At 43.7% G+C, this 13713-nt stretch overlaps 1 protein-coding gene across 1 annotated transcript in view; it reads left to right on the top strand.

Annotated features, from left to right (window-relative positions):
- The first annotated feature begins 2149 nt into the window (after positions 1-2149).
- Positions 2150-13713, top strand: part of LOC124044187 (transcription factor Sox-1a-like) — a 16689-nt gene continuing 5125 nt past the window's right edge. The window contains exon 1 of the mRNA XM_046363711.1: positions 2150-3325. Within this exon, the coding sequence (XP_046219667.1) occupies positions 2489-3325 (837 nt within the window). The 5' untranslated portion in view covers positions 2150-2488. The remainder of the gene's footprint in view (positions 3326-13713) is intronic.

The raw sequence follows: 13713 nt of genomic DNA, 5'->3' as shown, positions 1-13713 counted from the left end.
ATCGTTAGCCTCGCGGCGGGGAATGGATATGTTGTTTTGCCTTTCAATTAGCCGCTGATTGCGCCTTTCATGGGTGGTCAGCTATGGAATGTGAATTATATGTGCACGGATTGAGCCTTGTAAACTATGTATATATAGGCTTAGTCCTAAAACTATTAACCTAATCGTGTAATTCAAAATACAGCATTAGCTTGCGTGGTGTTTCCATATCTTTAAATAAAACGAATTATGGTGTAGTTTCTATCACCAAGTCTAGAACTTTTCAGATAATTATTTACATTGATGTCCATGTATGTTTACCAAATGTCTTTGGGATGTCTTGTGGCAACACTTCTGTGAACATAACGGCGCACAGTAGGCTCCCATGCTGTTCTCCTTCAGATGACAGCAATGACAGTCTATGTCTACAATCTGCCCCAGGGATTCAGTGTTGTGTTGTTGCTTTAGCCTACTTAACAGCTGATTAGAAATAGTGAAATCTCTTCATGCAGCCCACAACTCCATTGGCTTGTTCATAAAAGTATGACATCTGATGAAGCCATCCTTTAACGCACGGTTAGGTTGTGGTTAATGACGCAATACAGTGTGTGTGCGCGCGTGCGTGCGTGTGGCCATCTAATTGTCTATTGGCTTTCTAAATATGGCATACATGATGCAGGCAATACTCACAATTTTACTTATAATTTATTAAACAAAAGTAGCCTATGACAATTTTTTCTATCTTCTAAAACGAAGGTGTTGTACATAATACACATCAAGACCACAAGATGTCACCAGATTCTTTTCCCAACATTTTCCCTGGCTGTCACTGTTCTTGCTGTGTCATCACAACTTCTGGAGATAATCAAATGTTTTGATATTTTGAAAAAGTTCCACTGAAGTTAGATCTCTTTTTTGATTTTATTAAATATGCAAGTATAAAGATAAATAATCCACTTGTTTAGAGAGAAAAATGTTGATCATTTTTTTGTCAAGGGGTAATATGTTGGATGAGTGTGTTTGGGGCCATTCCCAAAAAGAGATTAACTTCCCCCTGGGGGATAGTTACCCCTTTATGGTTACGAATGGAACTCTGGGGCGGCAGGTTAGCCTAGTGGTTAGAGTGTTGGACTAGTAACCGGAAGGTTGCAAGTTCAAACAGGAGCTGACAAGGTACAAATCTGTTGTTCTGCCCCTGAACAGGCAGTTAACCCACTCTTCCTAGACCGTAATTGAAAATAATAATTTGTTCTTATTAACTGACTTGCCTAGTTTAAAAAACGTGTTTCTACCTGTCATTTAGACAATGACTAGCCCAATTAGTGCTAGTTTATGCTAACTTGCTAGCTAGCAACTTCACTAGATGTAAATGCTAGCCTGCCAGCTAGTTAGCATAAGCTGCTAGTACTAGCTAGCAACCTTACTACCAGATCATCTGAGGTAAAATACATTACAAAAATATAACGAAGCTTAATTTCAGTTGTAAATGTTTCCTCTAGGGACTGATAACTACAGTTAATACAACTTAGCCTGTTAGCTATTTTACAAAGCATGTCATGTGTAAAGAGAGAGCTTTCAATTGGCATCCCCCTGTTATTAAATGTTATTATTTATATTCCATTCAGTATTATATTCAAATCAATTTTATATTAATTAAAAAACAACAATTGAAACCCTTTTGCTACTGAATTAAATTTTAAAGACTGCTGGGATTTAAAATCTTGCATTTTTCAAATAATATTTAGTGCAATTGTATATAATACATTATATGGAATAGGAACATCAATGAAAGAACAAATACAATTAATGTGCAGGTGAGTTAAAAAAAAGGACTTTACATCAAATCTCCTCATAGTTCGGATATTAATGGTGCTTTACTTATCTCCCTTTCTTCTCCTAAGCATGACCTTTTCCACATACCAATTTTTTATCCAATTGTAGCTTTTTTTGCGGCAGCAATTAGTCATTTTTCTTAACGGGGCTCGTGACCCCCTATTACCCTATTCGCCTAGACAGTATAATGGCGATTGAATAACTTTTAGGCTAGAAGTCTAGTATTGACAATGGCAAACGGACTCAGATTTCATGCCCACGCAATGTTTTCCAACATGTTCCCCCAGTGTGTTCCTCTTTCACTAGCTCAGCGTCACCTGACTGAGCGCCATGCAAATCTCTCTGCTTCTAGAACGCCATTGGCCGCTCGTGGCTCATTTAACCGCTGTCAAGGCACATCGTATGGCTGCCGCTTTAACTAACTTCTCAACTCTGACAGAGAAAGTGGTTCAAAGGCGCATTCTGTCAGTGGATGTGAACCAACAACCGGAGAGGAGATAAAGCACAGAACATTTCTGAGACTCCCTCTTTCTTGGATTATTAATTAAGTTTACAATTCACTCATTTTGAGGTATAGGATTGTTGATCCCTCGTGTGTACCTGCTCTACCAGACTCGCGCACCGACTGAATCAGACATTTTTTTTTCTGTTGGTAGAAAGTTTGAAAACCAGGTGAATGTATAGCATGATGATGGAGACGGACCTCCATTCCCCTGGACCCCAAACGAACACAAATTCGGGGCAGTCGGGACCGAACAGCGGGTCCAAAGCGAATCAGGACCGGGTGAAGCGTCCGATGAACGCGTTCATGGTGTGGTCCCGTGGGCAGCGGAGAAAGATGGCCCAAGAGAACCCCAAAATGCACAACTCCGAGATCAGCAAGCGGCTGGGCGCGGAGTGGAAGGTGATGACGGAAGCGGAGAAGAGACCCTTCATCGATGAAGCGAAGCGGTTACGAGCCATGCACATGAAGGAGCACCCGGATTACAAGTACAGACCAAGACGGAAGACCAAGACCCTGCTGAAAAAGGACAAATACTCTCTGGCCGGTGGCCTGCTCTCTGGGGCTGGCGGTGGTGGAATGGGTCTAGGGGTCGGGGTGGGTTCATCCGGGGTTGGCCAGAGGTTAGAGAGCCCCGGGTGCCACGGGGGCTCCGTCAGCTCAGGCTACACGCACATGAACGGCTGGGCGAACGGTGCGTACTCGGGGCAAGTGGCTGCAGCAGCTGCGGCCGCGGCGATGATGCAGGAGGCGCAGCTAGTTTACAGCCAGCACCCGGGCAGCGGGCACCACCACCACTCACACCACCACCACCACCCGCACAACCCCCAGCCCATGCACCGCTACGACATGTCGGCGCTCCAGTACAGCCCCATCTCGAACTCTCAGGGCTACATGAGCGCCTCTCCGTCCGGCTACGGCGGGATCACCTACACGCAGCACCAGAGCTCTGGCGTCTCATCCTCCGCTGCCATGAGCACGTTAGGGTCGCTGGTGAAGTCAGAGCCGAGCGTAAGCCCTCCCGTTAGCACTCACTCCAGGGGCCCTTGCCCCGGAGACTTGAGAGAGATGATAAGCATGTATTTACCGACCGGAGAGCCCGGGGACCCGTCGGTGCAAAGTAGACTCCACGCATTGCCGCAGCATTACCAGAGTGCGACGGCTGCGGTGAACGGAACGGTTCCGTTAACACATATATAGATTCAGCTATTCATAAGACTATGGAAACTGCAGACAGAACACAAAATAACCTAAACCAAATATTTACATATTTTTTAATGATCACTGAACTAGGCCTACCTGCATTTTGTACAGAATGTTTATGGTGATGTTGTAAATTAAAGGTAAATTAGCCTATCCATTTCGCCTTTTGGAGTATATACAGTCTCTTACGCATAGGATATGAGTTCAAATATTGGTTGTTGTGTTATAATTTTGACATTTTTATTAAACCCACTTGTGGTTTAGGGCGATGCCAAATGAATGAATACATTTGGTTAACTATAATCGTATTATTTTGGGTTCACTGTAAGTTATAGAATAATAAGACAACATGGTTTTCATAATCATGAAAAATGTTTCAATATTGATTTTTCCCCATTTGCTAATTACCCAAGCGTTTGTAAACATGTCCGTTTATACTATGTCTATTTATGATCATAATTATCTCTTTTTATTGTAATAATTATTGTAAATTGTGAATAATTTTTAATATTTTAAAAGACTGATGCGCAATTGCTATTGTATAATTTACGAGGTGCGATTGCGCTGAAATACAATTCAAATACATTTCACACATATGCTGCTCTGGTTCTACAAAAAAAGTCTTGGCTTGATTATTGTTCACTATCTTCGGTTAGCTTGATTATTGTTCACTATCTTCGGTTGCAAATTACAATTTGAGTTGTGTTTAATTGGAAACACGCGAACATGATAAAAAAAAGTCTGACGCAAAGCTACGGATAGGCTACAGTAAATGTTTTTTTTATAATGGGAAAGTGTCTCTGGCAAACCCGTACCATTATGCACGTTATTAAAATGCGTATCAACTAATAATATTACCTCTGCATATCTGCTTATTTGGCCATTTGATTAAACGAGGACGGTTCCATGGTACTCCCGAACTATTCTCAGGGTTTACATTTATGGCTTTTTAATACTTTTTGTAAAGTCACTTGCAAGTTGTTCCAATGAAACAGGGTCCACAGATTTCACAGAGAGACACGGTATTCCTATAGTCCTTCGGAATAAACATTTAGGATATGCGCGTCTCTTATGCCATATGTTTTAATAGACGTTAATGTGTGTTATTCTTGTTGTTCTTGATTCTATCCTATTCATGGTATTTAACTCCCATAGTAATTTGAGTGCTGTTAGGCTACGTGCAGTAGAGTTTATTATACTTGTATTACTGACAAGACTATAGCCCTGATGTAGTATAAGTTTAATTATGTTGTTAAAATATGCAATGTATTATTCAAACAGCATATTATTATATATTTCTACATGACATAAAATGCAATCTTATAGCCTATAGCCCTGTAAAAACAAGAGCAAAGCTGTTTCGAGTTGACATTTTTGTCTGACTTCCGTTGCTTTTTGAAAAACGTCTTATTCTCCAGGGATGAAACAGGCCTATACATGGATGTAACGGTTTTATTCCGAATAGCGATCACCAAATGCCACTAGTACATTTAGGAGGAGAAGTATGGTTATTCAGGCTCCCTCAAATACTCTAGACTGTATTTTATCACCCCCCAAAAAATATTTTTTTAAACAAATTAGTTTGTAGGATGTTTGGTAGCTTATTTTTTTTCCAATAAATTAGCCTAATATAATTTTAATTAATAGCATAATGTCCTAAATTATTGGATTTAACATGAAACCTATTATGATTCTAATAATGATTTGTTCAAACCAAAACGAGTTCGTATATAAACCTACACAGCAGGTCTTCATCTGATTATTTTAGAACAATTTTCTTGTGACCGACTATTTCCCACTTTCGAATAAGTTGACTGTGAGTAGATGATCCTGATAAGTACAAGCTGAAGTCATTTTAATGGTCCATTCGGGAGGAAAGTGCAAACTTGGCTGTTTTGTTGCTATGTGTGCGGTGGTCAAAGTTCAGTCTGTTTCCTAAATCCCTAAACAAAGCCTGCCTACCTAAATAGGAAGCAGTGTGGATACAAAAAAAAACACTTTAGTCAGTAGTTGACACAATCTGCATCCCTGCCATAGACCTACTATAGCGAGCACACTGATGAAGGCTGTAACGCCGGAACACTGAGCCTGATCCACAATACGGGGTTGATCCAGTACGGCTCGGCTCGGCTCGGCTCGGCTCGGCTCGGCTCCGCTCGGCTCCGCACTTGGAAAATAACGAGGGGGGGGGTATTGAATTTGTAGCCTCTTGTTGACACAGTGTGTTGGATTGATTTTAAGTTGAGTTCTTTACCCTTTGAACATTCAGAGATGAGTTAGTGTGCACGAGATGTTATATCTCTTTCCTCTGTGCCATGATGAATGAAGACCATAATAGATTAAATAACAGTGCTGGAGAGGGAGATTTCAAACGGAGATAAGTGAGTGAGAGTTTTCTCTTTTTGTGCTTCACTGAGAATCCGAGCGGATCATCTGCAGATATTACGAGGCCATCAATCAAATGTATTTATAAATCCCTTTTTACATCTGCTGATATCTCAGTGTTCTACAAAAACCCAGCCTAAAACCCCAAACAGCAAGCAATGCAGATGTAGAAGCACAGTGGTTAGGAAAATCTTCCTAGAAAGATAGGAACCTAGGAAGAAACCAAGAGAGGAACCAGGCTCTGGGGGATGGCCAGTCCTCTTCTGGCTGTACCGGGTAGAGAGGAACCGGGCTCTGAGGGGTGGCCAGTCCTCTTCTGGCTGTGCCAGGTAGAGAGGAACCAGGCTCTGAGGGGTGGCCAGTCCTCTTCTGGCTGTGCCAGGTGGAGATTAGAAACCTAGAGAGGAACCAGGCTCTGAGGGGTGGCCAGTCCTCTTCTGGCTGTACCGGGTAGAGAGGAACCAGGCTCTGAGGGGTGGCCAGTCCTCTTCTGGCTGTGCCAGGTGGAGATTAGAAACCTAGAGAGGAACCAGGCTCTGAGGGGTGGCTAGTCCTCTTCTGGCTGTACCGGGTAGAGAGGAACCAGGCTCTGAGGGGTGGCCAGTCCTCTTCTGGCTGTACCGGGTAGAGAGGAACCAGGCTCTGAGGGGTGGCCAGTCCTCTTCTGGCTGTGCTGGGTAGAGAGGAACCAGGCTCTGAGGGGTGGCCAGTCCTCTTCTGGCTGTGCTGGGTAGAGAGGAACCAGGCTCTGAGGGGTGGCCAGTCCTCTTCTGGCTGTGCCGGGTAGAGAGGAACCAGGCTCTGAGGGGTGGCCAGTCCTCTTCTGGCTGTGCCGGGTAGAGAGGAACCAGGCTCTGAGGGGTGGCCAGTCCTCTTCTGGCTGTACCGGGTAGAGAGGAACCAGGCTCTGAGGGGTGGCCAGTCCTCTTCTGGCTGTACCGGGTAGAGAGGAACCAGGCTCTGAGGGGTGGCCAGTCCTCTTCTGGCTGTGCTGGGTAGAGAGGAACCAGGCTCTGAGGGGTGGCCAGTCCTCTTCTGGCTGTGCTGGGTAGAGAGGAACCAGGCTCTGAGGGGTGGCCAGTCCTCTTCTGGCTGTGCTGGGTAGAGAGGAAACAGGCTCTGAGGGGTGGCCAGTCCTCTTCTGGCTGTGCTGGGTAGAGAGGAACCAGGCTCTGAGGGGTGGCCAGTCCTCTTCTGGCTGTGCTGAGGGGGACATTAGGGGTCACGCTGTTTACTAGTTGTTTCACTTACTTTAAAAATGAGAATAGAATAATATGATGTTTCATACAATCATTAAGATCACTTAAAAATGCATGTTGAAATGACAGTGAATTCCTCCTTGGGAGCAGCTTTATATGTTCATGAAACACACAGTTGAATTCTGAAGTTTACATACACTTAGGTTGGAGTCATTAAAACTTATTTTTCAACCACTCCACAAATTTCTTGTTAGCAAACTACAGTTTTGGCAAGTCGGCTAGGACCTCTAAATTGTGCATGACACAAGTCATTTTTCCAACAATTGTTTACACACAGATTATTTCACTTATAATTCACTGTATCACAATTCCAGTGTGTCAGAAGTTTACATACACTAAGTTGACTGTGCCGTTAAACAGCTTTGAAAATTCCAGAAAATGATGTCAAGGCTTTAGAAGCTTTTGATAGGCTAATTGACATAATTTAAGTCAATTGGAGGTGTACCTGTGGATGTATTTCAAGGTCTACCTTCAAACTCAGTGCTTGACATCATAGGAAAATCAAAAGAAATCAGCCAAGACCTCAGAAAAAAATTATAGACCTCGACAAATCTGGTTCATCCTTGGGAGCAATTTTCAAATGCCTGAAGGTACCACTTTCATCTGTACAAACAATAGTACGTAAGTATGAACACCATAGGACCACGCAGCCATCATACCACTCAAGAATAAGATCCATTCGGTCTCCTAGAGATTAACATACTTTGGTGCGAAAAGTGCAAATCAATCCCAGAACAACTGCAAAGGACCTTATGAAGATGCTGGAGGAAACAGGTACAAAAGTATCTATATCCACAGTAAACTGAGTCCTATATCGACATAACCTGAAAGGCCACTCAGTAAGGAAGAAAGAACTGCTCCAAAACCGCCATAAAAAAGCATCATGTTGTGGGGGTGCTTTGCTGCAGGAGGGACTGGTGAACTTCACAAAATAGATAGCATCATTAGGCAGGAAAATTATGTGCATATATTGAAGCAACATCTCAAGACATCAGTCAGGAAGTTAAAGCTTGGTCGCAAATGAGTCTTCCAGCTGTGGCAAAATGGCTAAAGGACAACAAAGTCAAGGTATTGGAGTGGCCATCACAACGCCCTGACCTTAATCCTATAGAACATTTGAGCAAGCAAGGAGGCCTACAAACCTGACTCAGTTACACCAGCTCTGTCAGGAGGAATGGGCCAGAATTCACCCAACTTATTGAGGGAAGCTTGTGGAAGGCTATCTGAAACATTTGACCCAAGTTAAACAATTTAAAGGCATGCTACCAAATACTAATTGAGTGTATGTAAACTTATGACCCACTGGGAATGTGATGACAGAAATAAAAGCTGAAATGAATCATTCTCTCTACTATTCTTCTGACATTTCACATTCTTAAAATAAAGTGGTGATCCTAACTGACCTAAGACAGGGAATTTGTACTAGGATTAAATGTCAGGAATTGTGAAAAAACGGAGTTTAAATGTATGTAAACTTCCGACTTCAACTGTAGTTGTTGTTCTTATCTGCTTGTCAAATACATCTCCACTGTAATATCATTGCTTGGGCGGGAGGTTTGGTCAATGCACACGAACAGTAGAAACTTCCAGCCCTAGTCTTTGCCATCTCTGTAATCAGCAACAAGTGACATGACCTCAGGGAACTTCTCTCCACCTGTGATATGATTCCATATGTGGGAATTTGCTCCATCACTCTCATGGGTGTAAATGTATGGGAGTAGGCATGGGCTAGAGGAGAGGGAATTCCATCTGTCTCACTCCATTCCCTCCATGAGGGGTGAACGAGAGAACAAGGACACACTTCAAGGCCTTGCTGTCCCTTTCTGTGCCTCAAAGGTTGCGTTTACACAGGCAGCCAAATTCAGATTTATTTTGGAAACTAATTGGTCTTTTGACCAATCAGATCAGCTCTGAAAAAGATTGTACGTGAAAAGATTGTATGTGATTGGTCAAAAGAACAATTACTGGGGACAAAATATAATAATAGGGCTGTCTGTGTCAATGCACCAAAGAGCCTGGAATAAACATCTCTGGTGCATTGAGACATTTTATGAGTATGGTATTTTCTATTGTGCCTGAATAGGATTGTATAAACAGTCACTGTTAAATCCTGTTTCAGGTTATTGTTGTTTTGGTTGATCAAGATCAGGCCCCAAACAGCATTATAATGTCCCATAGAAGGCTGGCTGTAGGGCCAGTATAGAAAAAGGTGCTATCTTTGCTGTCCTCACAGGAGAACTCTTAGAATAACCTTCTTTTGCTTCCTGGTAGATCTCTTTTGGTTCCAGGTAGAGCCTTTTTGGGTTCCGTGTACAACCCTTTCCACAGAGGGTTCTACTTGGAACCAAAAAGGGTTCTACCTGAAATCAAAAAGGGTTATCCTATGGGGACAGTCAAATAACACTTTTAGGACCCTTTTCTCTAAGTGTATAGACATTTTGGGTGGAATTTAGTTTATGGAAAGTTAAATATTGAGTGTGTTTCATTGTTTCACAACTGCCAGTATGATGTGGACATTATTTTTAATTTAGCACCAGCTGATGAAAGAAAATGCCCCAATCAGGGATAGCAAATTATTTCATCATTTAGAAAACGAGTGAATCATCTTATACTGTAGGCCTATGCACATCTATATGCCTACATGCAGGTGTATTGCAGTCATTTACATGAATTATGGGTGTAGATTACTTTACACCCCAGGAGGCAGGTGGAGGCAAATGAAAAATAATCTATTCTGTCTCCTATATATATGTTTTAAACGCTGAAAGGTACGTTTGGACCCTAACCAGACAGTGATATGGTGTAGGGCCAGTATACACGGGTTAGAGTCCAAACGTACTTTTCTGCAGTTGATTTTTTGTTGTTGTGGTATATTCAGAGCCCCCCTCCTACGCAACGGAGAAGCGCATAGGATGTCCCGTTTGGTGTCTATTTGTATTTATATGCAGATGTAAAGCGACACAGATTAAAGCTGAAAACCCAGAGAGGTGGGGCACGTCACACCACATCGCCAGGCTAAAAGAGGAGCGTTCTGGTAAATTTAACCCGAATAATTTCCTACTTAACCACAGATGGGGACGTGGGAGGGAGGTGGGGATGGGGAGGTTTTGGAAGGGAATAGGGGAATAGGGAGGGGGGCTGACCAATAAATACTCTTATCTTGTAGTCACCGATATATTCCGCGCTAGGAAGCCATCAACGCTGGCGCACACTCCGCGCCCGTAAAGCCCCGATCCCATGCACTCGCTGTCCTAAATGGGGATAATTAGCGTCACTTTATCACGATTCGGCATATTTTCTCCGCTCCCACACCCCCTCCCCAAAAATCAGCCGAGCTGCCTGCTCTCGGTGCCCGCTCTGTCGCAGAAGATTACGGAGACAGATTGCACAGAACGAATGTGCCGGGTGAGATTAGCGCGGAATAGAGAAAGCAACTGGGAAAGTAACTGGGCCAATGAATTCCTCGCGAGCGCCTTATCGTGCAATTACACGTTGACATGTTTAACAATCTTGCTGCCTCTTAATCCTGCGCTCTTCCAGGAGCGCGGCGTGGCTGATCTTGCTGCTGCCTTGTCCAGCACTGCATGGCGCTGCTGGAGCACAGGCCGTAAATGCACCGAAACGCATGCTATGGAACAGGCTGTTGACACACAAACAGAACGTTTAGATGTTTCATGTTAAAACTTTTACTCTTGTTGTTTCCTGCTATCTTGCAATGCTGCTTTTCTCTGCAAAGTCAGAATTGGCTATATTGTACAAATTAATTAAAACAAAAATGATATGCATTATGGTTAAGGTTAGGGTTAACGTTAGAGTTAAGGTTAGGGTTAACGTTAGAGTTAAGGTTAGGGTTAAGGTTAGAGTTAGTGTTAGGGTTATATGTTAGAGTTAGTGTTAGGGTTAGGGTTAGGTTTAAAATCTGATTTTATTACTTCGTGGCTGTGCCAGCTACAGTGACCACCACTCTGTAGAGCTGCCTCCAGAACACCACTCGGTAGAGCTGCCTCCAGAACACCACTCTGTAGAGCTGCCTCCAGAACACCACTCTGTAGAGCTGCCTCCAGAACACCACTCTGTAGAGCTGCCTCCAGAACACCACTCGGTAGAGCTGCCTCCAGAACACCACTCTGTAGAGCTGCCTCCAGAACACCACTCTGTAGAGCTGCCTCCAGAACACCACTCTGTAGAGCTGCCTCCAGAACACCACTCTGTAGAGATGCCTCCAGAACACCACTCTGTAGAGCTGCCTCCAGAACACCACTCTGTAGAGCTGCCTCCAGAACACCACTCTGTAGAGCTGCCTCCAGTTTTTCATGACAAAAAACACCTACCTGTTTTTTTTCTCACAAGCACAGCAATTTTGAATAGGAGGGGTGATGTTCTGCAGTCTATGGTTCTGAACTCTTTGTCAGAAGAATTTCAATTAGACAGTATCTATAAGCAAGCATACAGTTAGGGAAATTACTGTCTTGATGATTGAACTTTGATGTTTAATCATCCACATTTTGAATTCTTCTTTATATTATGGTTTTATTTGAGGAATTTAAACCAATGGGGACCCAGTGAAAATGATAATGTAGTGAGTATAAGGCTATAGCGTCTACATTTACAAAGCAATCGCCCAAGGCTACACCCCATAATGTAATTGAGGCCTAAACCGGTTTTCACCGTCCATCCCGGAGAGTGATGGTGAGAAACATTTTGCCTTGACTGGGTCATTTGTTTAGAGATCGTTATGGACTCTTTTCCTCTCACTCTCCTCCTTCACCCCCCTCTCCCCTCCCCCCACTCCCCTCCTCTCCCTCCATCCCTCCTGCCTGGTGGTAGAGGGGCCTGTGTGGGAGTGATTGTGAGCGCCACTGTTGGAATTTGGCAGCGACGGTGGGTTGGAGAGCCGCCCCACGCTGAGCCCCATTCAGCGACCGGAGCACTGTGAGGTCGAGAAGTTTCACTCAGCCGTACAACTCAATTCCCCCACAAAGGCGATTAGAAGCCCCATCGCATTCCTGAAGGGACCCGGCAGCGACGCAGGTGCGAGGGGACCGGGGAACCCGTCAGACAAGTGACAAAAACGGGACAGTGCCGGGACCACACAAAACCTAACGCACCGCGGGAAGCGGGGAATGTTTTTTTAGAAGGGGTCTGTGGGTAGAAAGAAAAGACGTTTGAGGAGGACAGAGTTTTGGCGTGTTTTATAACAGGCCTGTCTCTCTACCCATCAGTGAATGAAAGGAAAATAAATCGTGCAATTTAATGAGAAAAACAAAAATGTCTAAGACATTTCCAAGACAGCAGTGCTATGATTGTTGATTTGAAAAGAAAGATAAGGCCTAAACCGAAATATCTATAACTTTCACAAAACATATTGAAAGAACACATACAAAAACACCTTTGTCCAGAGTTTTGATATAACAACGAGAAAAGTATAATACAAAATCTCCCTCAATTATTCCTCGATTGGTAGCAGAATAACCAGTTAACTTGCATTGCGTCCAAGCCTGTGATTTTGGACGGCTATAGGTTTCTATCTTGGAGACAGACGGCATATTTGATTAGAGCAGCGCCCAACTATCAATTACCAAGGAGAAACAGGGAGCGGAGCGGTAATCAGCACGCCAGCAGCTCGCGGAACTCATTTCCCACCACTGCAACGTGCAGTAATGGAGGAAGGCATGGAATCAGCCCAGCGCGGCAAACGAACTGTCACTGTTTGGCGACCAAATACAACACACAGTATTCCTCTAGTGTGACGCACAACATCGCAGGACTGTTAATTAAATTGACATTTACATTACATTTAAGTCATTTAGCAGACGCTCTTATCCAGAGCGACTTACAAATTGACGAAACGAAACGTACTTTTAGTTTGTTATGAGCACCTCCTTTGTAACATCTTTGGAAGAGTTGCCTTATTATAGGTCTAATGAAAAGGATTTTTGAAATAGTCGGACTCCTCCTCTCTCCGGTGCCCTCACCTGAGTGCTGCCCCCTGGGGTGGGTGGGTAACAAAAGCGGTTCCCCGCACCGGCAGCGTTGGTCAGTCAAGCAGAGCAGACTATGCTAATTTTGCTGACCCAGATAGGCGAAAGGGGCGAACAGAGATTCCGAATGTTCATGATCTCGTTGTTCATGATCTCAATGCTAGTATAACTGCGATACTCTCAGATTCAAGCCAGTGCATGACCAGACCAGAGTAAATCGCCAACTTTAGACCTGTGTAGACCTAAAGTGTAACCAAGTTCAGAAAGGAAGTTGGGGCAAACTTTGGGACAAGCTGTAATGGGCCTCTGTCTATACCTTTAACTTTCTACATGATCTATATGATCTCATGCCTCTCGTTCTGCCTGGCCCTTGTAGCCTGTGTAAAGCACTGGTTTAGGCCACAAGATTAGAAACGGAGATCATTATCTGTGCGTGCTTTATACTGTTCTGGCCGGACGGGAGCTATCCAGTGCTGAAATGATGGCGACTGACATTATGTATTTTCAGCACCTTGTTCTCCAGTCATGCGTGAATCGCATGACTCATTGAAACATTTATTGTTAGAAAAAT

Source organism: Oncorhynchus gorbuscha, linkage group LG09, assembly GCF_021184085.1.
Source record: "Oncorhynchus gorbuscha isolate QuinsamMale2020 ecotype Even-year linkage group LG09, OgorEven_v1.0, whole genome shotgun sequence".
In the NCBI taxonomy this organism is placed as follows: Eukaryota; Metazoa; Chordata; class Actinopteri; order Salmoniformes; family Salmonidae; genus Oncorhynchus; species Oncorhynchus gorbuscha.
The sequence above is the reverse complement of the archived record's forward strand: the minus strand, read 5'-3'. Positions and strand labels throughout refer to the sequence as shown.